Source organism: Triticum aestivum, chromosome 5A (genome assembly GCF_018294505.1).
Source record: "Triticum aestivum cultivar Chinese Spring chromosome 5A, IWGSC CS RefSeq v2.1, whole genome shotgun sequence".
In the NCBI taxonomy this organism is placed as follows: domain Eukaryota; kingdom Viridiplantae; phylum Streptophyta; class Magnoliopsida; order Poales; family Poaceae; genus Triticum; species Triticum aestivum.
In genome coordinates, this window is record NC_057806.1 from 120,816,957 (window position 1) to 120,842,516 (window position 25,560).

The 25,560-nt window shown below is 45.0% G+C and overlaps 1 protein-coding gene across 1 annotated transcript; it reads left to right on the plus strand.

Annotated features, from left to right (window-relative positions):
* Positions 1–1,946: 1,946 nt before the first annotated feature.
* LOC123102579 (GTP-binding protein SAR1A) lies at positions 1,947–5,305 on the plus strand. Its single transcript, XM_044523977.1, has 3 exons — positions 1,947–2,248; positions 3,205–3,336; positions 4,751–5,305. Exons 1-3 carry the CDS (start codon positions 2,120–2,122, stop codon positions 5,069–5,071), a joined length of 582 nt encoding a protein of 193 aa, XP_044379912.1. The 5' UTR covers positions 1,947–2,119; the 3' UTR covers positions 5,072–5,305.
* Positions 5,306–25,560: the final 20,255 nt, after the last annotated feature.

The following is a 25,560-nucleotide window of genomic DNA, read 5'->3' on the forward strand; positions in this document are numbered from 1 at the left end:
TATCTCCCCTTTATTATTTACATTACATGGGATGTTGTGAAGATTGCCTAACTTGCGACATATGCCTTCAATGCGATTATGTCTCTAAGTCGTGCCTCGACACGTGGGAGCTATAGTCGCATCGAGGGTGTTACACTTCATGTGCAATATTTTACATTCCACTGCTATACTCTTAGACTTGCATGTGTAGATTGATTGCTTGACTTGTGCTAAGTTGTTAAAATCTGCTAAGACTTAAAATTAGGAAAATGCTAGATTTTTATTTGGTCAAGTAGTCTAATCACCCCTCTCTAGACATACTTTCGATCCTACATCCCCTTCCACCACAGACCCCACCCTTCTCGTCGTCTTTGCGAACCACCATCACGTGCTCTTCACCGCCCTAAGTGAACCTAAACCATTGAGATGTCCATGAAATCTAGAAAACAAGGTTGCAAAGAAATTAAAGGTAAGTAGGTCAGTATAATTAGTAAAGAGAACAATTCAGTTATATATTTTCTAAAGGTCCATATTTTAGACGGTGTATAAATTAGGTTTGTCTCACGATTGTCCATGTTCTACTTATGGTTGAGAAGATGTGTTTGGCCAAAAATTCCACGGGCCAAAAGTGTTAATTTATTTGAAGACACACGTCATAGAAACTTCAATACCTGTGAACTCAACTGCACACATTAAAAACTTAGATACCACGGAGGAGGATGCCAGGACCATCAAGTCTAAGCATGACTTGAGTGCTTGACCTTGTTCTCTTGATTGCTGCATGCCACAACTATTATCTCGAATTGGTGCAAACAGAAGCATGCACTCATTAGCCTATTGAAGAAAAATTAAAATATTAAATCAAAGAGCAATCCGTCAATAACTGTACATGGATGTGCATATGATAAAACGCATTCCCAATCTCTCTTTCGTAAAGATCACTAGCAACAACCAGGAGCAGCAGCGTCGCCCCTCTCAAATTTTCTGTCAAATGGAGTGCTTCATTCAACCTTTTTTTCACTATAAGCATATCATTCCTTGAAACCCGCCTTAATTGCCCATCTTTATTGATTTACCGAATAAAATTATGTTATCTTTGGTAAGATAATAAGTGATTACAAAATAAAATCCTAAAATATGGGCATGTAAATCATGAACATGATTTGGTAAACATTTATTTACAGAATCACATCAATATATACCGGTAGATCACGGGTTAAAATACTAGAATATTTGATCCGTTGCAACGCACGGACAATTAACTAGTAAGACTAAAATATCAATTATCTTTACCCGCAAAAAAATCAATTATCTTTGAAGAAAATTCAATTCAAACTTCAGAAAATACATGTCGTAACTTTTGAGGCCAACTTCACGGCGTGACCCATTTCTACCCTAAATGGTCCGTTTGTGTCCGTTTGAGATAAAACGAATAAATCAAACGACCCAACGCATGGGAGCATACAGACGTTTTGTCCGGTCCGTGTCCGCTTTTGCCCCATTTCCAGACCAAAGTTGCTCTGGGTTTGGGGCCAAAGCAGACAGAAAGCGGACGCCTTTGCGTCCTCGTCGTTCGCCTGTGTCCGCCTCGACCCTACATGTCACTCTCTCCTTTTCTGTACCTGGTCCATCATGTGCACCCACGCCCACGACGTATGGGGTGAAAATGGGGTAGTAGCACTGCGTGCAACGAGTTTGTGCGGCCTCTGTCCGCCGTTCGTTCTCCCTATTTCTACCCCATACGGACAAAATCCGGACAAAATGAGTATAGATTTAGGGTCATGCGGTGGAGTTGGCCTGACCTAAGGGTTACACGTTGCATATGGAATCCCCAAAGAAAAAACCTGGGTGCTTTCCTTGCTAAAAACAAAAGGAACCCGCGAGTTGCTGGCCCACGGTCTTTCTCCAAACCACCCAACTCGCACCTACTCCTCTGACCCCCGGGCCCCACACCGCGCTGTCCCAGGTGTCATTCTAACGCATCTCCTCCTATTAATCCCCGTCTCAGCGGCGCGGTGGCCGCCACGTCACCAGTCGATCCCTTCCTTCTGCGGGTGCGCGTCGAGATCCGTTAACAGGCGCCCCCCCTCCGGCTCCGGCGACAGAGAGGGAGGCCACCGACGGCGGCCGGCGACCGAAGATGTTCCTTGTGGACTGGTTCTACGGGGTGCTCGCGTCGCTCGGACTCTGGCAGAAGGAGGCCAAGATCCTCTTCCTCGGCCTCGACAACGCCGGCAAGACCACGCTCCTCCACATGCTCAAGGACGAGGTAGGGAAAAGAACTTCCGCCCTTTCCTTATTACTTATGTTCCTTATATGATGGATTAGTCGTTTTTCGTGCAATAAGGTTTGGTAGTTTGACGAGGTTGGAGGAATTGTGATAGTTCTTGGATCGGGATGATCCGTGTGGTTTTAGGAGTAATTGATTGATCCCTTCCCCTAATATATATGTTCACGCATAGTATCTGTATTTTTAAATGAAGTATTTTGATTCTATTCGGATTTTAGATTTGGAGACATCTGTGCCAGTAGATGTTCATCTTAGCGGTGAGAGTTCTTGGGGATTTTCTTTATAGACCATTTTCAAACGAACCGTGGAATTTTCACGGTGCGTTGCCAAAAAAATTCCATATTCTTTAGATTCGGGTGGCTTCGATCGTATGTGGTAAAAGGGGTTCCCAATTTGGGAGTAGTTGGTGGATTAGCACCCTGAGTCTTTGTTTCCTGTCGAGGATAGTAGTGGACAGATTTCATTTTGGTAGCCGAGCTGCGTTCTTTCTTTGAGCACTGGATTGCTTGCCAGATCTGGAAAACTCCCATATAGCACCTTATAAGATTTTGCTTCTTCCAGTAATCCGTGCGTAAAAAGATTCCATGTTGATTTCTTCAATGCTACCATGCCTTTTTTCTTAGAAAAGGACCGGCCGTCCTGGGTACTAGCTACCATGTAATTCCGGGGCATGCAAGTTAGATCTGCTGCAAATGCTTTTTCAGAGAGTTTAGATTTTATTTTAAAGTCAGTAAGTTTGCACACTTATCGATAAAGGGGGGGGATCTTTTTACTATCCGACCTGGTTTGGTAATCAGTCTTTTAAGTTACTCATGACGATTATGCTCAGAAGCTGTACATAATCAAGTTCAACATGGAAAGTGCATGCCAAATCACATGTTTGTCCTCCTTTTGGCTGAATAAAATCTTACTTGGGTTTGTGTTCCTTCTGGCAGAGGTTGGTTCAGCATCAGCCTACACAGTATCCAACTTCTGAAGAGCTGAGCATCGGGAAGATCAAGTTCAAGGCATTTGATTTAGGAGGCCATCAGATTGCTCGCCGTGTGTGGAAGGATTACTATGCCAAGGTCTCATCTTCCTCTATCTTATTACTCTCTTTACTATACATGAGTTATTTGGTGCTGTTATATCTGTTTAATGCATTTCTTCTCCTGTGGTGTAGTTTCTAGAAATATTGTGCTGTTGTTTGATATGTTTTTCTTTCCATATGAAATACAGATTATAGATACAGTATGACAGTAGCCCTAAAAGTTCTATTAAATGTCATTATCAGTGGATAGTAGTGGTTGGCACGGATGCACTAGAATATGTCCTAACTTTTGTCCCCACATGTAACACCAGCTGTGCGTTGAGAAATATTTATCAAGTTGTTGGCCGGTGGGGTTAGTGCATTTTGAACCACAATCAGCCGACTCCAGTACTCCTATATGCTGTCCCACTCCCACCATTATGTAGCTATCAAGATCCATGATATAACACCAGTGATATATGTGCAATGTGGCAATCTAGTTGCTTACGTAAAGTGGGAATATGCTTTCATATTAGTCTGTGTGCACAATAATCTATTGAAATACCAGTGGTTTTCCTTTTACCCCCTTTGAATGTATATTAGCATAAATGCTGCTGTGACTTTTGTTCTTATCTACTTTAGATGTTGCTTCTACCCCAAAATGGTTTCGTACAATATTACGAGGTAGCAAGTCATTTTGGCATGTTGGATTAAGCGGTGTATGACCATAGTGAAAGAGTTATATTCATCAGAGTGTTGCAGCAGGATCAATTTGGTGACACAATCGAACTCTGGGAGTCTTAAGTGATCTAGTCCCAGATGATGAAATGTTAGCATAAACATTTACATTAATACTGTAGAGTGTGCAGCAGGATCAGTTTGAGGATACAATCGGGCTCCGAGATTTTGTGTAACTAAATTTGCCAAACCATGAAATATTAGGTTTGGTGGAACAAAGGGGGACATAAGAATATCTCTGGTGCTGGCAAAGGGGCCAGATCCAGAAGGGTTAAATTGGTTTTACAATGGACACTTGGATAGGGCTGCAATTACTAAGAGGGAGATAAGAACGGTTTTGGGGTAGAATAAGTTCATAGTTGAAACAGCAAATGGATACATGTATAGTATCAGATAAACTCAGCAACCAACCTGGCTGGGCAAGACTTTAGCAGGAATATCATTAGGAACGCCCTGAATAATAAGGATTTATTTTGTAATGAAATTGTTTTGTAATACTGTAGCACCGAACTCTTGAATTTGCATCTTGCGGCCAAGAAGGCTTAACTGCTTAATCATAGCTTTTGGTGCATTATGCGTATACTCATGTTGTCTGCATGCATGGCGGTCTCTGTTACTCCTGATGATGTTGTTCTGACTTAGTAGTGTACTTTTCTGTCATTCTGAGTACTGGGCGCGGCAACGATCCTGGACTTCATCTGTTTGATGCCATCTTCTGATTGTCATGTGGTCAGGTTGATGCAGTGGTGTACCTCGTGGACGCCTATGACAAAGAGAGGTTTGCCGAATCCAAGAAGGAGCTCGACGCCCTCCTCTCAGACGATTCGCTGGCCACCGTCCCCTTCCTGATCCTGGGCAACAAGATCGACATCCCCTATGCCGCCTCAGAGGAAGAGCTCCGCTACCACCTGGGTCTTAGCAACTTCACGACTGGCAAGGGCAAGGTGAGCCTCAGCGAGTCCAATGTCCGCCCCCTGGAGGTCTTCATGTGCAGCATCGTCCGCAAGATGGGCTATGGCGAAGGGTTCAAGTGGATGTCGCAGTATATCAAGTAGGTCAGGCAGGGGGGAGTGGTGAAAGAAAAAAAAAAGAGTTATAAGTAGTCATGGTGATAATCTTGTTTTACCTTACCTTGCCACCAGAGTGTTAGGGAGCTAGCTGGTCATGGTGCCAGTACATATGTGATGTAATGGATGTAGTTCAAAGTCTGGGGACTCCGTCCTAGATTTTTTTTGGTTGAGTTATTACAACAATGTGATGTCTGAAAAGGTGATATGCTTTGAACTCCATTGCTGGTGCTCCATGGTATTCTGAATGATGGTCATAGCAGCCTCGTGCATCCAGATTTGCTGTTCTATGTGTTTTTGCTATTCTCTGAAGCTGATGCGCACCAGCAGCTGGTGCGCTGACACAACTTTCATCAGTATTTAGTCAATTTGAGGGTTGTCATCTATTTTCTTGGCCCCTACAAATGAACAGTTGCAGTTCAGTATCTAATTTGCAGATATTCTGCTTGCGTTTTACTCGTGGTTGACTCGCCGGCATCTTTGAAACTCTACCATATTCGATGGTTTTATTCTTGGACTTGCTCATAAATTCTGATTCTGCTGAGAATAATTGCAATAAACCATTATTGTCCTGTTTTAAAATCCAAAATTGACCTTGCAACCAAAAGAGGGAAATGCTAAAGAATTTAAGCATGGCAAAATAGATTTTTTTATGACAAATTATGTTGTCTCAAGGATAAAATGGGGAAGGCGATGGTCCTAGACTGTATCCCCATTGAGGTGTGGGGAAGTCTCGAAGACATAGCGATAGTATGGCTAACTAAGATTTTCAACATTATGTTTCGTCAAATAAGATGCCCACAAAATGGAGACGGAATATATTAGTATCATGGAATTAAGCTGATGAGCCATCCGAAGAAGCTATGAGAAAGAAACATTGAGCATCGCTTAAGAATAATGACAAGCGTGATCAAAACTCAGTTTGGTTTTATGCCTGATACAACAACTTATGAAATGATAGAGGAAAATAAGAACTTCAATGTGAGACGTGGAGTATGTACACTGAGTTCAAATGCTCCCAGATGAACAATAACTTTTCTTAGTAAAAAAAATCTGATTTTTTTGGTAAACTTAACATATGTTTTGTATGCTTGCAAAATTCAGAACCAAATGACATTTGTGAAAGTCGTGGCAAAAAAAATCAATATTTTGAAAATGCTAGTTTTGAAAACATTTTGGAGTCTCAGTTTTTTTTGCCACACCTTCCACGAATGTCATTTCGTTCTAAAGTTTTACAAGCATACAAAACATTTGCGAAAGTTTACCATAAATTGTTTTAGATTTTTTAGAATTATTTACTATTTTTCCAACTTTATTGTTCATCGGAGAGCATTTGAGCTCGGGGTTACAATAAAACTTTCGTTTAATATAGTGTTAATTGACCTGAAGAAGACCCACAATAAAATACCACAAAATGTCATGTGATAGGCCGTGAAGAAGCATATCCAACAAAACAGACTTGGCCAAATGGGCTGACCAGACACGGCTCGGCCAGGGTTATACATGCCCGAGATGGCATGGCCCATCTAGGCACGACAAGTACACGGGGCTTGTTGGGCCGACACGCATGCTACCCTCCATGGCCTAGGAACGACCCCTATGTTACACTAGCCGACACGCCAGCCCATGTAAAATTCAGCCTATTGGCTATTTTGGACCTATATTAATGTAACGCCCCGAGACCGATGTGCCAAGTGTCCTCCAGTTATTCGCTGTTGTTGCCGTGTCATTGCTTGCGTTTCATGCATTGCATATCATGTCATTATGTGCATTTCATTTGCATACATGTTTGTCTCATACATCCGAGCACTTTTCCCGTTGTCCGTTTTGCAATCCGGCGCTCCTATGTCACCCGGTGTCCCTTTCTACCTCTTTTCGTGTGCGGACGTTAAACATTTTCGGATTGGACCGAGACTTGTCATGCGGCCTTGGTTTACTACCGGTAGACCGTCTATCAAGTTTCGTGCCATTTGGACTTCGTTTGATACTCCAACGGTTAACCGAGGGACCGAAACGGCCTCGTGAGTGTTGCAGCCCAACACCCTTCCAAAGTGGCCCAAACCACACCTAAACCTCCTCCATCATCTCGGTCGTTCAATCACGATCGCGTGGCCGAAAACCGCACCTCATTTGGACTCTCCTATCTCCCTCTACCTATAAATATGTGCATCTCCCCGAAATTTCGGATGAAACCCTAGTCTTCTTCCACCTCCTGCCGCCGGACATGTCCATCCCGAGTCGGATGTGTCCGCATCGCCGCGCCGGACCAATCACGTCGCGCCAAGTGTCCTCGCCGCCGCCGTTTCAACCGCGTCCCGCCGCCGGCCCGCGCGGCCCGGATCGGGCCCGCGCGGCCCAACCACCGCCGCCGCCACCTGCGGGGGAGCCCACGCCCGCCGATCCGAGTGCGCCGTCCGCGCCCACCGGCCGCCGCCTCCGTCGCCGGCGCGCCACCGCGTCCCCGCCGCCTGCACCTTCGCCGCCCTCGCCGGTCACCGGCGCAGGCGCCCGCCGCCGCCCGGATCTGCACCGCCGCGCCGCCATAGATCCGTTCCAGCCCCGCCGCCTCGCTCTCTGTTCCGCGCCGCCACCGACCTTCACCGGAGTTCGCGCCGGCCACCGCGCCCTTCGTCGCCGGCCACCGCGCCCTTCGTCGCCGGCCGCCCCGCTCGCTCGTCGCCTCGCCTGCGCCACCGCCAAGCTTCCTCGCCGCCGCCTTTCGCCAGCCACCGCACTGCCCGGTCGTCCCCGACCTCCTTGCGCCGCCTCGCGCCCTCCTCCGTCCTCTCCGGCGATCGTCGGAGCCTAGAGCTCGCCGGAGTCGGGGTGGAACCGGATCTGGTGAGGGTGGACTAGATCCACCACTCCCCGAACCAAACACCCGTCTCGGATCCGCACCGCGCCGTCCTGCTTCATCCGGTCCCGCGTTGACTTTTTCCCGAAGGTCCAAATTTCACTAAGTCCCCCCAGATTCTAGTATTTTTGGGCATTTTCATTGCATCATAACTCATTATCCGTGGCTCCGTTTTGAGCGGGTAGCATATCGAAATGTCCGTCTCAACGAGTACATCATTTCGTCTCATTGCATCATTTTTATTTGAGCTCATCTTGACGCCTGAAATGTCATTGGAAGAGGGCTATGCGAGTAATTTGTCAGATCTATTTCTTCAATTAGCTTTTTGTCATTTTTGCCATGTTTAATGTGTGCATGATATGATCCTGAGCTCTACATGTGTTTTGTTATATGCCATGCCATCTTTGCAGAGGTGCTTGCCATGTATTTTTGTGATAATTGTGGTGACTAGCACAAGCTTGCAAAGTAGCGTAATCGGTTATGCTGATTTCATAGACTTAGAATTTCACTAAGTCCTTGTCCTGATTTTGTCGTTATGCCATATGTTCATGTTGTTTCCTAGTGATCCGTGCCTCTTTTGAGGATGATCAGTAAGGATGTTTTGTTAATATTGTGGTGCTCTATCCATCCATGTCTTTGTTTGCATTTATGGAGCACCCTACCTTGAGTCAATCGAGCTCTACTTTGGCTATATCGTGAATCCTGGCAGATTGTTGACTTGTTAGTGATTTTGCCAAGGATGTTGCTATTGATCGTGCATGCTATGTTGTTGTTCTTGCCATGTCTAGCTTCTATGCCATGTATTCTTGATGGGTGTATGCTTAGTTTGTCATGCCATGCTCTGTAGTGAGTGCATCGAGCTCGTAAACATGCCTACTCATTAACTGATTTGCACGCTCCAGTTTTTTACTAAGTCTGAGATCTGTTTATGTTTTTGCCATGTTCACATGCTTGCAATTGTATTTTCCGATCCCTTTTGGCTCAAGGTCACTAAGGGACTTTTGTTAAGTGCTTTGAGTACCTTCATTCCATGCCTTGCTTTGCCATGTTAAGTTCCTGTAGCATGTAGTTTTCATGCTCTAAAGTGTGCTTCCTGATGTTAAATTCCAGACTTGTGTTAATTTCACAAAGTCTGAAACCTGTTGCCATTTGCACTTTTGCCATACTTGTTTGAACCTGTTAATGGATGAATTAGCCGTAGCTCAGTGTTCATCTTTTGTCAAGCATCTTGAGTGGATCCCTGCCATGTATTTTTTTGCCATGTTTGAGTGCTGTAGCATATTTAACTTGTTGCATTTAGATGGCTACTTGCTGATTATCGCAGACCGGTGCCATATTTGTTTTTGCTTGCCATTTCCAAACCGTGCATCCGATTCCGGTCATCTTTATATCGATTTCAACCGAAATCACCTCACCTTTCCAGTGGCACTCTTGAATTTCCAAGTTGAGGCCAGATTCAATCATTTCTTTGCAAATCATGCATATGCATCACATACCGCATCCCGCATATCATACCATGTTCGTGTGTTGGTTGTTTACTATGTGGTGTGCTTCTTTCCGGTGTTGCTTCTTCGGGTTGGTTCCGATAACGTCGCGTTTGTGAGGACCCGTTCGACTATGTCCGTTTGTCTTCTTCATGGACTCGTTCTTTTTCCTTGCGGGATTTCAGGCAAGATGACCATACCCTCGAAATCACTTCTATCTTTGCTTGCTAGTTGCTCGCTCTTTTGCTATGCCTATGCTGCGATACCTACCACTTGCTTATCATGCCTCCCATATTGTTGAGCCAAGCCTCTAACCCACCTTGTCCTAGCAAACCGTTGTTTGACTATGTTACCGCTTTGCTCAGCCCCTCTTATAGCGTTGTTAGTTGCAGGTGAAAATTGAAGTTTTGTAGCGACCCGACCCAAATGGATCAAGTCTCTGTGCTTAAGTGTCATCCCTAGATCGGTATGCTGACACACACAGCACTCGAGGATTTATAACAGAGGTAAATCACATGTATAAGTAATGTAAATACTATTACCTAAATCCAAATAGCGGAAGTAACAAGGTTGTGGATTCCCATCAACACCAACGGCAAAGTTGAGTGTAGAAATCGTAACCCTAACGTATCACTTACTCGTCGTAAGAAAATCCTGCAACATGAGACGTTGCAGCCACAAAGGGTCAGTACATTGAATGTACTGGCAAATTCACACCATAGAGAGAATTGATGAACAATGGCTATCACTACATGCAAATATGGCTGGTGGATAAGCTCTATGGTTATAAGGTTTTTGCGAAAAGCCAATTTTTCCCTACTGCAAAGGAATAAATTTTATTTAACTATCATGGTGGTTGTTGAACATTGAGAATGGTTGACAGCATTCTCAATCCCAATTAAGCATCATCATTAAAACCCAACAATATTCATTTAAAGTAACATGATGAGATTCACATGATAATCCAGGTACTAGATACTCAAGATGTCCATAACTGGGGACACGGCTAACCATGATTAGTTTATACACTGCAGAGGTTTGCGCACTTTTCCCCACAAGACTCGATCTCCTCCGTTGGATATCTCGCACTGCATAGTGTTTGAGAAATGGATGACCGGGACATAGTCTTTCAGAAGTGCTAGCACCTTACGATCAGGTAGACCGTACCACCTACATCCCCTACATATGCTAGTCTACCACTGTAAGAGTTCGCACGACTTAGTCAACTATGCTAGAGCCCATAATAGCTTGTGACTGCACACGGAAGTTTCTAGTATGAATAATCTCATGATCCCTTTGAGCCTGGGTGGCGGTCCATAAAAAACAGGCAATCCTGGTCTACCCAGGTGCCTAGACAGGCAATCCTGGAATACCCAGGTACCTCAATCCACCCAGATGTGTGTTTAAGTTTCCACCTTAAGTAAACCATTAATTAACAATCTCACATCTGTCATGAATACTCTCAAAACCCAATCCACGTCTACGAGCATAGCATGGCACTATAAGCATAACGTAATAGTAACTCCCAAGGTTTGAATGCAGGGCAATAGGTTCCTACCTCATCAACTACTTCCCAATACCCACATGTTATCAATCCTACTCATGCAATGTTTGAGGGTGAAACTAATGCATAAAAACTAGGTATGAAAGGGGATATGATCAAAGTGTGAACTTGCCTGCAATGTTGTTGAAGATGATTCACACTCAAAAATCTTGATAGTTCTACTCGTCACACTCCGGTCAATCTATCGTAAGCAAGCAATAGTAACCACACATAAGAAATAACTCAAAAGATCAGAAAGATCGAAGAAGACGATTCGGAAAACTTCAAAACCAAGCAAATAACTCTTGCAACATAAAACAATTTCTAACAGTACCAAAATTATATGAATTTGGCCTTATCAGAAAGTTTAGGTCAAGAGCTTCGATTTGCAAAAAGAATCAACTCAAACGAAGCTATGAAACTCAAGTTATGATCAAACGAAGTTTGAATTCAAATCTGATCTAATTCAAATTTTAAAACTTTCAAAAACATGTTTGATTTGGATTAATGGATAGAGGAGATCATAGCGAAGATGTGTGCGTTGGTTTCGTTGGATTTGGATAAACGGACAAAAAGTTGTGACCGTTTGAAGAACAGGGACTAAACTGTAAAAGAACTAACTACTAACAGGTCCCTGTCTGAAAAATATCAGAAAAAGAAAAAAAACTAAAAAGCGAACGTTCGTTACACAACGCTAAAGAACAAAAATCGTTCGCTGAGTATACCTAACCAGTGAATGTTCGCAAAATAACCTAACCAAAAAAATAAAATAAAATTAACCGATCTAAACTAGAAAAACCGGGCGGGTTATGGTTTATACCGGTTCACCCAAAAGAACCGGTGACGGCGGTGGTTACTCCGGCGAGACGGGATGGCGGCGCGGTGGCTCCGACGAACTCGGGACGGTGGCTCCGGGCGTCGGGGAGGGGCGGCGCTGGGCGGCGGGTGCGGTGGTGGCGACGGCGGTGGTCGTCGGCGGCGAGAGAGGCGGCTTCGGGCGGAGCTCGGCGGATCTCGCCGGCGGCGCGAGATGCGGGAGAAGGCGGCGCTGGCAGAGAGGGAAACGGGGCCCGGGGCTCCGGATTTATAGGGAGGGGAGGAGGTGGCGTGGAGGAGGGGCAAGGGGAGGCGGCGGCGGAGTCCTGGCGGCGTACGGTACCGGCGATGGCGTGCGGCTGCGGGAGTTCGTCCCGAGCTCGGGGACGAGCGGCGTGGGCCGTGGCCTGGCGAACTGGGCCGGCCCGGTCCGGTCGGTCCGAAGATATATTTTTTTAAAACATTTTCACAAAAAATAGAAATAGAAAAATAAATAAATAAATAAATAGATTATATAGGCATATAATATATCAAAATTTTCAGAAAAAGATTTTCTACGACATGAACATTTTTCTAGCATTAAATAAAATTCACACAAATTCAGATAATTCAAAGAGTGCTACTGGTCTAATAAAATCCAACAAAAATCATTCTAAAAAATACCAAAATGTTTTCAAATAAATTTTTCTACAATTTTCTGTTGTAGGGAATCATGTTACCCAAATTTCCATATATTTTATTTTTGGAGAAAAATAATTTGAATAAAACTCAAATAACTCCAAATTGAAAATAAATTCAAAAAGGACTTTAAAATTGATCCTTTGAAACTCCCAACTCATATTTCATATAATTTGAAGAAGTCATTTTATCTTCGCTCGTGAAAATCATTGAGTTGCATAAAGTTTCAGAATTGGAAATATTCTCAAATGAAATTCAAATATTTTCAACACCCCATGTCATTTAAATAAATGGAAGAAGTCGTGTCATCTTCTCTCCAGGGTTTCGTGGTGAAAAGAATTTGAATTCACGGAGATCAGAAAGCAAATATGAAAGTTTGGGAAAGTCCTTTTATTCCCTCTCATTTAACTTTCAAAAAGTTTCGAATTCACTCAATCAATCACACAACAATCAAGCAATCAATCAATCTATCTATTTATCATAACATTCCAAAATTTAGAATTTTGGGATGTTACAAACCTACCACCCTTAAAATGAATCTCGTCCTCGAGATTCGGAGAGGCTAGCAAGAAAAGGTTAGGGTTGGGGGTCTCCTCAAAATTCATCAATCGTCTCCGGGGTCTGGGGTGCTACCACCCTTAGAAGCATGGTTACGGTTCCATCAAAACTCATATACTTCACCCATATTGTTAACAGTGTCGGTCTTCTCAGATCGTCAGGATAATTCCTTATCTGGGCTCTTTCGGTAGTGGCATAACCTTTTCCTCAATTCTTCTGTCTTTCATCTTGGTAAGGTTCTTCTATGACTGGGTCTTCTTAGCTGACGGGTCTGGCGCCAAAACTAAACAACTATCGATATCTCATGGTGGTCAACAATTTATGGTTCCTTCTGCAAGAAATGGGTCTGGTTGATCCTCACCATATAACCTACGGTTGGCAAAGCTGCCCTTGTATAAGGGAAAATACTTATACCATTCTAAGGCTTAAACAAGGTTTAATATCGCCGTCTCTCTACTATAGGTATGTCACTCAGATTTACCATCCCATATAGCAAGGCGAATAATAAGAGTAAGTCGGTATGGTGATCAATCCATCCAGCACCCAAATCATTACCTTGTATACGGTTTAGCGAATCTCGCATTCTAACACTCGGTCGTCCTCACAAGCATTGCAGAATTTCTCTTGTCCATGAACTGCGTTCGGAATAATCCATTGATTCTGCAAACCAAACAAACATCTATCGTTCCTTCACAACTCTCAGGTTTTGCATTACTCTTATAAAATTGTCTGCCGATAAACATCGTATCTTCCTCCAGGGTTTTTCCTTCAGCAAGAATGTGCTTGCTTCTTGGTAGGTCCTGGGGCCTGTGGGTTATGGCCCATCTCATCACTTGTAGTCCTTGAACTTATCATCGGGCAACTGATCATTATTCCACTTCCAACTTCCTAGTATTCTTAAATCCATCCAATTGTACTGTCTTCCCTCCTTCTATTGGCACAAAACTAGGACATGATTACTCAGACTCATCATGGAGTTTCCATTGATCCATATCTCCGACATCATACCTCCTTTATATCCAATAGTAATTTATCTCTTCATCCTCGTGGGATATCCCACATACCAAGATAAAAACTTATACTTATGAAGTCCATACTCTACTTCGTGGAACATCATTATCCTTTCCAGGGTCAAGCATCCTTATAGGGAAATATTGGCCATCTCTGCATGGCACTCTTCAACTGAGAAACGTGAAACACATCATGAACTCCTGACAGTCCTTCGGGTAACTCCAACTTGTAGGCCACTTCTCTCATACGCTCCAAAACTCGGTATGTCCTACAAATCTCGGGGCTAATTTTCCCTTAACTCCAAATCGTTTAATTCCCTGCAGAGGGGACGAAGAAATGCTCTGTCTCCAATCTCATAGATTACCTCCTTGAGTTTTTGAGTCTACATAACTCTTCTGCCTGGACTGAGATACCTTCAGTCTATCTCGAATAAACTTAGCATTCTCTTCTGAATCCTTGATCACATTTGGTCCAAACAACTGACGGTCTCCAACTTCATCCCACATACTCTTGGGGTATCACACATATCGAGACAAAACTCATATTCATTTTGTCCGAAATCCACTCAGTGGAGTATCCTTATCTTCTCCAGGGGTCAACGGTTCTTACAAGGTACTACCACCCTTAAAATGCACAAATCTTCCATAGACCATATTTCTCATATCCTCAGATTGGCCAAAATTCTTCTTCATAGAGTAACAACTCATAAAATCCATATCAGTTCCAACGATGCTAACTTTATTCATTCTCAATGATTACAATCTCTCGCTTTTCCATTACATGTCTCAACTCAACACCTCAATATAAAAGAAAATGTTCTCACTTCTACTACTCCATTTCTTTTGTTGCAAACTCAACTATCTAGCACAAGTTTCCTTCTCCTTGGGGCATTCTCTGGCAAAGTGCCCTGCTCCATTACAACTAAAACATATTACTTCTGGCAAGTATCGAGGTTTCCTTTTTGGGCAACTGTTGAGGTAGTGCCCTGACTCCTTGCACCTATAACATGTGATATGACTCAGGTCCTTCCTGGAATCCAATCTGCTTCTCTTCCTGGACCTTTCCATGCCAATCATGGCTTCTATTTCCTGTGGGTCATATTTTACTTCCTCTGTCGAGAATTCTACTAGATCCTCATTCAAACAATTCTGGGAGATGTGTCCTTCTACACATGAATAGCAAGACTTAGTGCAGGGTTTACTCGGGTCTTCTTTAGGTGTGTCCTCCATCTCTTCCTTCATCATGGTTTCTTCTAAAATTTCCGTAAGGGCTCCTTTCTTTACTTCTTTCTTCTGCTGTGCGGTTCTTCGTACCATGGGGTAAATGTGACACTGAGCGGGATAGTGGGTAGTCCCTTCACACAAGAAACAAGTAATCTGCCTAGTTGGGCATTCTTCAACTGGGTGAGTTCCTTCACAATTTGGGCATTCATCCTTGTGTTCTTTATGGGTGTGTCCTATTTCTCCACAAATCTTGCATGCACAAGGTTTCTTCATATCCCTTCCATAAGGCTTCAACTTCTGGGACACAAACCGAGACTTTGGCAGAGTCAACTCAAATTCTTTCCAAGTGGTTACTCCTTGCCATCCATTGATGGTTTGGTACATTCTCCACCAAGTAGCAGCACCTCTTTCAAAGCACTGAAGAGCATGTTGGGTCATATCCTTTCCGACTATAGGGTTTTTCTTCAGGTGATCCTCCATGTTCTGAATCCATTGGTCCATCTCCATTTGACTCATCAGTCCAGAAAATATAAGCTCATCTTCATTCATCCTATATTGGGTTCATGTGGGTTTGGGGTAAGATAAGAGAGAGGGAGAGGGATGCACACAATACAAACAATGGTTTTGAAAAGACAAATTTTATCGTGGCTGTCAGAAAAAAACATCAAACAAATGACAGCTCACATATGTCGCATCTAACGTAGGTATATAACAGGGGTTTGGTCTTCTAAAGGTCAATAAATCTTCAACGTCTCCAAACTCTTCAAGCCTTGTTCATACCTCCAATGGCTTCTTCCGATCATGCTTGTCTTTCTCAAGTTCTTTTGCCAGCTCATCTCTGTTGTAGCAAAGTCTCTCGTGACATCCTTGAATATTCTGGAGTTGCATTCCAAACTTCTGCGTTTCAACATCCTTGGCATGATCCATGGTCATACTGTCCTTCAGTTCCTGACAAATCTCCGGTATCTCGAGGTTTTTCTCCTCTAGCTTGGCTACTTTCAACTTTTGGGTCTTGAGTTCTTCACGAAACGCTTCCTTGTCAAAATATAGCTTCCTGCAGTCCATCTTAAACTTCTTGATGTAATTCTCCAAATCCTGGTGATACACCAGCTAAAGTTAAAACTTCGTATTGCTGATGGGTGCTCCATCAACCTTCTACCATCCAATCCTTCCATGCATATACATGCTTAACTCAGCACGGTGACAATAGCATAAGCGGGCGATAACATCATGGATAGCCGTGTTTCTGCTCCTGTCATTTCCATGAGCTATCTCTCCATAGTTGATATCTCCTACCTTAGGGTGTTCTTTGAGTTTTTTTAACTCTCCATGCTCCGGTCTTTCTCCGATACACCTTGATCTCGGGTATTGACAATTTCCATGGTCTGCCAAGTTCCATAAGGGTAGCCTTCCTAGGTCATAAAAATCTAGGAATTCTTCGGAGCCTTCAAAATCTCAAAGTCTTCGGTCTTCAACCATTGTAGTTTCCATTATTCAGATGCATGGAAAATACTCTTCATTCCGAAGTGGTCTTAGTTGTCCGATATCTTGTACTTCTTGGAGTGGTCTCATCAGTCGAATCTTCATGTGGTCAAAAGGGGAAAGGGGTATGGTCTCACTAAAGGGAATTTTTAAATAAACTCAGAAGAGAAGAGAGATAAAAGATATTTTTGAAAAGTAAAGTTTTAGAGAAAAATCTTTCCTATGGGCTTGCCAGTTTCTAGGGTCACGTCCTACAGTCAACATGTGCTCTGATACCATCTTGTAGCGACCCGACCCAAATGGATCAAGTCTCTGTGCTTAAGTGTCATCCCTGGATCGGTATGCTGCCACACACAGTACTCGAGGATTTATAACAGAGGTAAATCACATGTATAAGTAACGTAAATACTATTACCTCAATCCAAATAGCGGAAGTAACAAGGTTGTGGATTCCCATCAACACCAACGGCAAAGTTGAGTGTAGAAATCGTAACCCTAACGTATCACTTACTCGTCGTAAGAAAATCCTGCAACATGAGACGTTGCAGCCACAAAGGGTCAGTACATTGAATGTACTGGCAAATTCACACCATAGAGAGAATTGATGAACAATGGCTATCACTACATGCAAATATGGCTGGTGGATAAGCTCTATGGTTATAAGGTTTTTGCGAAAAGCCAATTTTCCCTACTGCAAAGGAATAAATTTTATTTAACTATCATGGTGGTTGTTGAACATTGAGAATGGTTGACAGCATTCTCAATCCCAATTAAGCATCATCATTAAAACCCAACAATATTCATTTAAAGTAACGTGATGAGATTCACATGATAATCCAGGTACTAGATACTCAAGATGTCCATAACCGGGGACACGACTAACCATGATTAGTTTATACACTCTGTAGAGGTTTGCGCACTTTTCCCCACAAGACTCGATCTCCTCCGTTGGATATCTCGCACTGCATGGTGTTTGAGAAACGGATGACCAAGACATAGTCTTTCAGAAGTGCTAGCACCTTACGATCGGGTAGACCGTACCACCTACATTCCCTACATCTGCTAGTCTACCACTGTAAGAGTTCGCATGACTTAGTCAACTATGCTAGAGCCCATAATAGCTTGTGGCTGCACACGGAAGTTTCTAGTATGAATAATCTCATGATCCCTTTGAGCCTGGGTGGCGGTCCGTAAAAAAACAGGCAATCCTGGTCTACCCAGGTGCCTAGATAGGTAATCCTGGAATACCCAGGTACCTCAATCCACCCAGATGTGTGTTTAAGTTGCCACCTTAAGTAAACCATTAATTAACAATCTCACATCTGTCATGAATACTCTCAAAACCCAATCCACGTCTACGAGCATAGCATGGCACTATAAGCATAACATAATAGTAACTCCCAAGGTTTGAATGCAGGGCAATAGGTTCCTACCTCATCAACTACTTCCCAATACCCACATGTTATCAATCCTACTCATGCAATGTTTGAGGGTAAAACTAATGCATAAAAACTAGGTATGAAAGGGGATATGATCAAAGTGTGAACTTGCCTGCAATGTTGTTGAAGATGATTCGCACTCAAAAATCTTGATAGTTCTACTCGTCACACTCCGGTCAATCTATCGTAAGCAAGCAATAGTAACCACACATAAGAAATAACTCAAAAGATCAGAAAGATCGAAGAAGACGATTCGGAAAACTTCAAAACCAAGCAAATAACTCTTGCAACATAAAACAATTTCTAACAGTACCAAAATTATATGAATTTGGCCTTATCAGAAAGTTTAGGTCAAGAGCTTCGATTTGCAAAAAGAATCAACTCAAACGGAGCTACGAAACTCAAGTTATGATCAAACGAAGTTTGAATTCAAATCTGATATAATTCAAATTTTAAAACTTTCAAAAACATGTTTGAGTTGGATTAATGGATAGAGGAGATCATAACGAAGACGTGGGTGTTGGTTTCGTTGGATTTGGATAAACGGACAAAAAGTTGTGACCGTTTGAAGAACAGGGACTAAACTGTAAAAGAACTAACTACTAACAGGTCCCTGTCTGAAAAATATCAGAAAAAGAAAAAAAACTAAAAAGTGAAAGTTCGTTACAGAACGCTAAAGAACGAAAATCATTCGCTGAGTATACCTAACCAGTGAATGTTCGCAAAATAACCTAACCAAAAAAAAGAAAAAGAAATTAACCCATCTAAACTAGAAAAACCGGGCGGGTTACAGTTTATACCGGTTCACCCAAAAGAACCGGCGACGGCGGTGGTTACTCCGGCGAGACGGGATGGCGGCGCGGTGGCTCCGGCGAACTCGGGGACGGTGGCTCCGGCGAACTCGGGGACGGTGGCTCCGGGCGTCGCGGGAGGCGGCGAAGGCGTCGGGGAGGGGCGGCGCTGGGCGGCGGGTGCGGTGGTGGCGATGGCGGTGGTCGTCGGCGGCGAGAGAGGTGGTTTCGAGCGGAGCTCGGCGGATCTCGCCGGCGGCGCGAGATGTGGGAGAAGGCGGTGCTGGCAGAGAGGGAAACGGGGCCCGGGGCTCCGGATTTATAGGGAGTGGAGGAGGTGGCGTGGTGTCAGGACCCCGACTCGATGTCACATCGATCTAGCCGGTAACACCTCATATCACTTTGCGGCCTCACGCACGGTATCCCCACGGGTGTCGCCTTACCTTTGCCCGGGACCGTTTGCGCATTTTGGCTCACGTATATGATAGTGTCGCTAGCATCCATATGATAAAGAGCCCGGGCTGACATGACTAGTCGTAAACCCAAAGTGGCACAGACTTACAGGGACAGGCATCCATGACCCAGCTTCGAACGTGTCAGTCATCAGCAAGTGGGTCCGGGCTGTAGCACTGGGCTAGTAGGACTCCGGTAAACCGGGCTGTAGCGGGCTAACAGGACTCCGGTACTCAAAGCGTGACATTTCCCTGAAGGGACAGACACAGGAACGAAGAAGGACACATGCCGGCCAGCCTAAGTGTTCCAGAGCAGTAGCAAGCTACCATGGCTCAGCGGTAACACTAGGAGACATTTCCCGGTAAGAGAGGCTACTAAAGATAAACAACTAGATAGTCAGATCCCACACATACCAAGCATTTCAATCATACACACAATATGCTCGATATGTGCAAATACAACGAAGCATCACAACATGACTCTACGACACAAGTACTTTATTTAAGGCTCAGGGAGCCATACATAACATACACAAAGGTACGGGTCTCACGACCCAACATACAAGTCATACAGTCATACAAACCAGCAGCGGAAGTAACTTGTCTGAGTACAGACAACTAGTAAAATAAAAGAGGCTTGGAAAGCCTAGCTATACTACATGGTCCTTCACAAGCTCAGGGTCACCACCTGGGTCTTTAGCCTACTCGTTGATGTCAACGTCTACATAGAACCCATCAGAAGGGGTTGCAGCGTCTTCTGTAAAAATGTAGATTATAGCAACATGAGTACAAAGGTACTCAGCAAGACTTACATCAGATCCTACATACATGCATATTATCAAGAAGGGTTGGTGGAGTTATTGCAGCAAGCCAGCTTTGACTCTTGGCTAGGCTATCCTACGATACTCCAACTTGAAATGGTTTTGCGCACACGAGTCCACTACTCACCAATTCAATACACTACCGAGGATCCGCCTCCGTCTTCCTACGGAAGAGCCATCCTCGGCACTCACACTTATCTTGAGGCTTTTAGCAGTTTCCATTTACTTGTCTATGAACTGTATAGGCAACCAAGTAGTCCTTTACCGCGGACGCGGCTATTCGAATAGATTATGATAACCCTGCAGGGGTGTACTTCTTCATACACGCTCTCACCACTTACCGTCGTTTACACGACATGTACTCGGCAACCTTCAAGCGGAAGCCCAACGTGGGTGTCGGCCACGACCTACCTAATCACCTAAGCCTCCAGTCCAGGTTTATCGCCTATCCAGGTTCCATCCGCAGGGAGTCCGGCCGAGGTTTCCCATACAGCCCCGAACGATGTGAACAGGGTTCCCGAGATACCTAACGGGTATTCGGTACACCGTGCCACGTACCTACCGCATCACAGCCCACCCCTACGGTCAGCGCTGTCCACGGCCTCCAGTAGGCTACAAACACCAGAAACTACTTGCAACTCCTGGACGGAGAACTAGGGTGAATAAGAAGCCGAGAGGGTCCATTGGTTTCGGGCCCAATGCATGGTAGTAGCTGATTCTTAAATCACACATACAGATCTCAGTGCTTAAGGTCGGCTTCAATGAAACAACCCACCATGTACTCCTACATGGCCTCTCATCGATACCTTTACCAAATCGTGTTCACCACACCACTCTCATTACCGACATAAACATTTCACTCTAGCCATCACCCAGATGAACCAGACCTGACACGACTCTAAGCATAGCAGGCATAGCAAGGTAGGAACAACACATACATATGGCTCAATCAACTCCTACACATGCTAGTGGGTTTCATCTAGTTACTGTGGCAATGACAGGTCATGCAGAGGAAATGGGTTCAACTACCGTAGCACACAGCAGTTTGAAACGCGTTGTCTTAATGCAGTAAAAGAGAGCAGGAGCGAGAACATGGGATTGTATCGATATGATCAAATGGTTGGTTGCTTGCCTGATGGTTCGATGCACTGATACGGTTCTTCGTTAGGGTAATCACGGTACTCCTCGGAGGCAGAACCTGTCGCAAAGGACACCGATACACAACCATCACCAAACAATGTGCAACAATATGATGCATGCATGAAACATAGCAATATGAGTGTGTTGGGCTAATGCAACTAAAACCAGAAGGGTTTGAACAAATTTGAATCAAAGATTCAAATTTCAAACTCAAACATGGCCTTTTAAAGTGCTTTTCCTTGTTCTGCTTAAAACATCAATTTAACTTGTTTGATCATGCATGAAAATAGTACAGATGGATAGATTGGATTTTTCTGATCATTTTTCATATATAATTTGTCCAATTTGGAGTTACAGAATAAAAGTTATGAATTTTTGAAGTTTAAATTATATTCTGGAATTTCCTGATTTAAATTAAATCCAGAAAATCAATTACTGCGTCAGCCTGACGTCAGTGTGACGTCAGCAGGTCAACGGAACAGGTCTGGGTCAAACCTGACGGTGGGTCCCGCATGTCAGGGTGATTATTTTAATTAAAATTTAATTAAAACTAATCCTGTTTAATTAACAGGGCTGGGCCCCACCTGTCATTGACTCAGGGGAGTCAACCAGGGCCCACCCGTGGTCAAAGTCAAAGCCAGCGACGCCGGCGTTTAGCCGCCGGCGAGCCCGACGCGGCGGCGGGAGTGGTTTTGGCCATTTCGGCCACCAAATGGGCCGCGGAGACCACCGGAGTGGAGCTGAGGACAAACCGCAGCTCTTGGCGGAGTCCGTTGGGGTCGGGGTGGCCGGAGTTGGCGCCGGCGACGACTTTGGCGGCCACCGGGGTTCGGTCGAAGATGAACTTGGCGCTAGAGGGGTCGGTGAGGCTCGTGGAGTGGCTAGCTAGGTGCTGCGGGACTCGGTGAGTAAGATGGACACCATCTTGTGGCCGGAGTGTGGCCGGAAGCACGTCGGCGACGAGATCCGCGGCGGTGCGGGCGTGTGATCCTCGTGCGGTGGCTACACGGCTCAGGAATGAGAGAGAGAGGGTCGGAGGAGTAGCTAGGCTCACAGCGCTCCCGTAGAGGCCACCGGCGAGGTCGGGGACGAGCTGAGGCGGCGACGGCGTTGAAGGGGATCTCCGGCGACGGTGAGCTCGGGCGAGGTCGGTGCGGTGGTCTCGGGCCGCACGAGCACACGGGGCTCGGCTAGCTCGATGAAGTAGAGGACGGCGGAGCTTCTGGACAGGGTGGCGCGGCGTGGAGACGACGGGGAGCACGGCTACGGCGGTGGTGCGGCGACGGTGGCGTCGGCCATGGCGTGGGAGCGCGAGGGAGAGGAACTGGGGGCGAATGGAGGTGTCCAGGAGGGTCGGGGCGCGACGTGGAGCTCGTCCAGGCCATCAGGGCGGCGAGAGGGGGAGGCAGGGCGGCGTGCAGCTGCGTGGCGAGCTGCGGTGCCGCCGCCGAGCACCTTGGCTGCCTGCCTGGCAAGCCAAGCAGCTCGCTGGAGCGGTGGCCGGGCTGGGCCGGCCAGGTGGGCTGGCTGGTGGGCCTGTGGTGGCGCCAGGTAAGTTTTCCCTTTTTCTTTCTGTTTCTGTTCTTTTTTAATACTTCTGCAACTTTGTTGAATTAAATAAAATACTTAGACAACTCCTAAAATCACCAAATTACTCCTGGTCCATAGTTGGATTATTTCCAACATGAAACATTTTAGTTTGGAGATATTTGAGCATTTAAATATTTTATATAATTTTAAATGCCCAAATTCAAATATTTATGATTTAATTCAAAAACCCTAGGATGGCCTAGGAAAATGTGCACCACTTTTGGCAGAGGTTCTGAACCAAGACAAAAATGATGGGCATTTTAGAAGGGCATTTCAGGTTCATTGAAAATGTTTTTAGTAAACCCTAGTTGGTTTCAGAGGGGACTGGGGGTTCTGTCATCCCCATTTCAAGTTTCTGATGAAAAAGTAGACATGATGCAACACTCTAATGCATGGCTAACCAGGATGTGACAACTCACCCCCACTCAAAAGAATCTCGTCCCGAGATTTGGGTTCCTCCGGGAAGAAGGCGGGATACTCGAGTCGAAGACGATCCTCCCTTTCCCAAGTTGCTTCATCCTCAGAATGGTGCGACCATTGAACCTTGAGAAACTTGATATTATGACGTCGGGTGGTACATTCGGCCTGATCGAGGATACGAATGGGGTACTCTCGATATGTCAGATTATCTTGGAGATCAAGCGTTTCGTGGTCCACTCCACGGATAGGATCCGAGAAGCAACGCCTGAGTTGAGAAACGTGGAAGACATCGTGGACTCTGGAGAGGTGCGGAGGTAGTTCCAACTGGTAGGCAACTTCTCCTCGTTTGGCGAGAATGCGAAAAGGTCCAATGTAACGAGGAGCCAATTTGCCTTTGATACCGAAACGATGGGTTCCCTTCAGAGGGGTGACCCGAAGATAAGCCTTCTCGTCAACCTCGAAAGTCATAGCCTTATGTTTTCGGTCATATTGACTCTTTTGACGAGATTGGGCTGTTTTCAACTTTTCACGAACGATACGAACTTGTTCTTCTGCTTCCTGAATCATATCCGGGCCAAAGAATTGTCTTTCCCCGGTCTCTGACCAGTTAAGGGGTGTTCGACACCGTCGTCCATAGAGAACTTCAAAAGGGGCTTTACCCAAGCTAGATTGATAGCTGTTGTTGTAAGCGAATTCGGCAAATGGAAGGCACTTCTCCCAGTCCATTCCGAACGAGATAACAGAGGCTCGAAGCATGTCTTCTAGAATTTGGTTGACGCGTTCCACTTGACCACTCGACTGAGGGTGGAAGGCGGTGCTAAAGGAGAGACGGGTTCCCATAGCATTTTGGAAACTTTCCCAAAATCGAGAGGTGAAAAGACTTCCTCGATCCGAGTTAATTTCCAAAGGAACACCATGGAGAGACACTATTCGGGAGATGTATAAGTCTGCCAGCTGACTAGCGGTTATACTCTCACGAACAGGCAAGAAATGGGCTACTTTGGAAAGACGATCGACAACGACGAAGATAGCATTATTCCCTCTCTTGGTCCTGGGAAAACCGGTAATGAAATCCATACCAATTTTATCCCATTTCCATTCAGGAATAGCTAAGGGTTGAAGGGTGCCAGCAGGCCGTTGATGCTCTGCTTTTACACGACGACAGACGTCGCAATTAGCAATATACTGAGCAATTTCTCTCTTCATCCTAGTCCACCAGAACCTCTGGCGTAGGTCCTGATACATCTTAGTACTACCGGGATGAATGGTGAGAGGAGATTCATGAGCTTCCTTAAGGATCAAACGCCTCAGGTTTCGCACTTTGGGAACCACTAGTCGATTCCCGAAGTATACGACCCCTTGATCATTAATGGAGAAGCAATTCGCAATTCCTTTCTGAATGTTTCTCTTGATGCGGGAGATTCCCGGATCTACCTTCTGTGCTTTGATAATCTGATCCGTAAGGGTAGGTTTTGCCACCAAGGTGGAAAGAAAACCTTGAGGAACAATGTGAAGGTTAAGCTTCCGAAATTCCTCATGGAGAAGCGGTTGACTTTGTTGTAACATCAGATTGTTACAATAAGATTTACGACTTAGCGCATCAGCCATGACGTTGGCTTTCCCTGGGGTGTAGGTTATTCCTAAGTCGAAGTCTGTGATCAATTCAACCCAACGTCTTTGCCTGAGATTCAGATCCGGTTGGGTGAAAATGTACTTCAGACTTTGGTGATCAGTGAATATTTCGCAACGATTACCGAGGAGGTAATGTTGCCAAGTCTTAAGTGCATAGACTACGGCTGCAAGCTCTAGATCATGAGTGGGATAATTCTCCTCATGTGGGTGCAATTGCCGTGAAGCGTAGGCAATTACGTGTCGATCTTGCATGAGAATGCAACCTAGTCCTTGTCGCGAGGCGTCGCAGTAGATAACAAAGTCCTTGGAGAAGTCTGGCGGTACCAGTACGGGAGCAGAGGTCAGGCGTCTTTTCAGTTCCTGAAAGCTGTGCTCACATTGTGGAGTCCATTCGAACTTCTTATCTTTCTTGAGGAGTTCGGTTAGAGGTTTAGCAACCTTGGAGAAGTTCTCGACAAAGCGACGACAATAGCTCGCTAAGCCCAGAAAACTCCGAACTTGCTTGACCGATTCAGGTGGAGTCCAGTTAAGGACGGCTTGAAC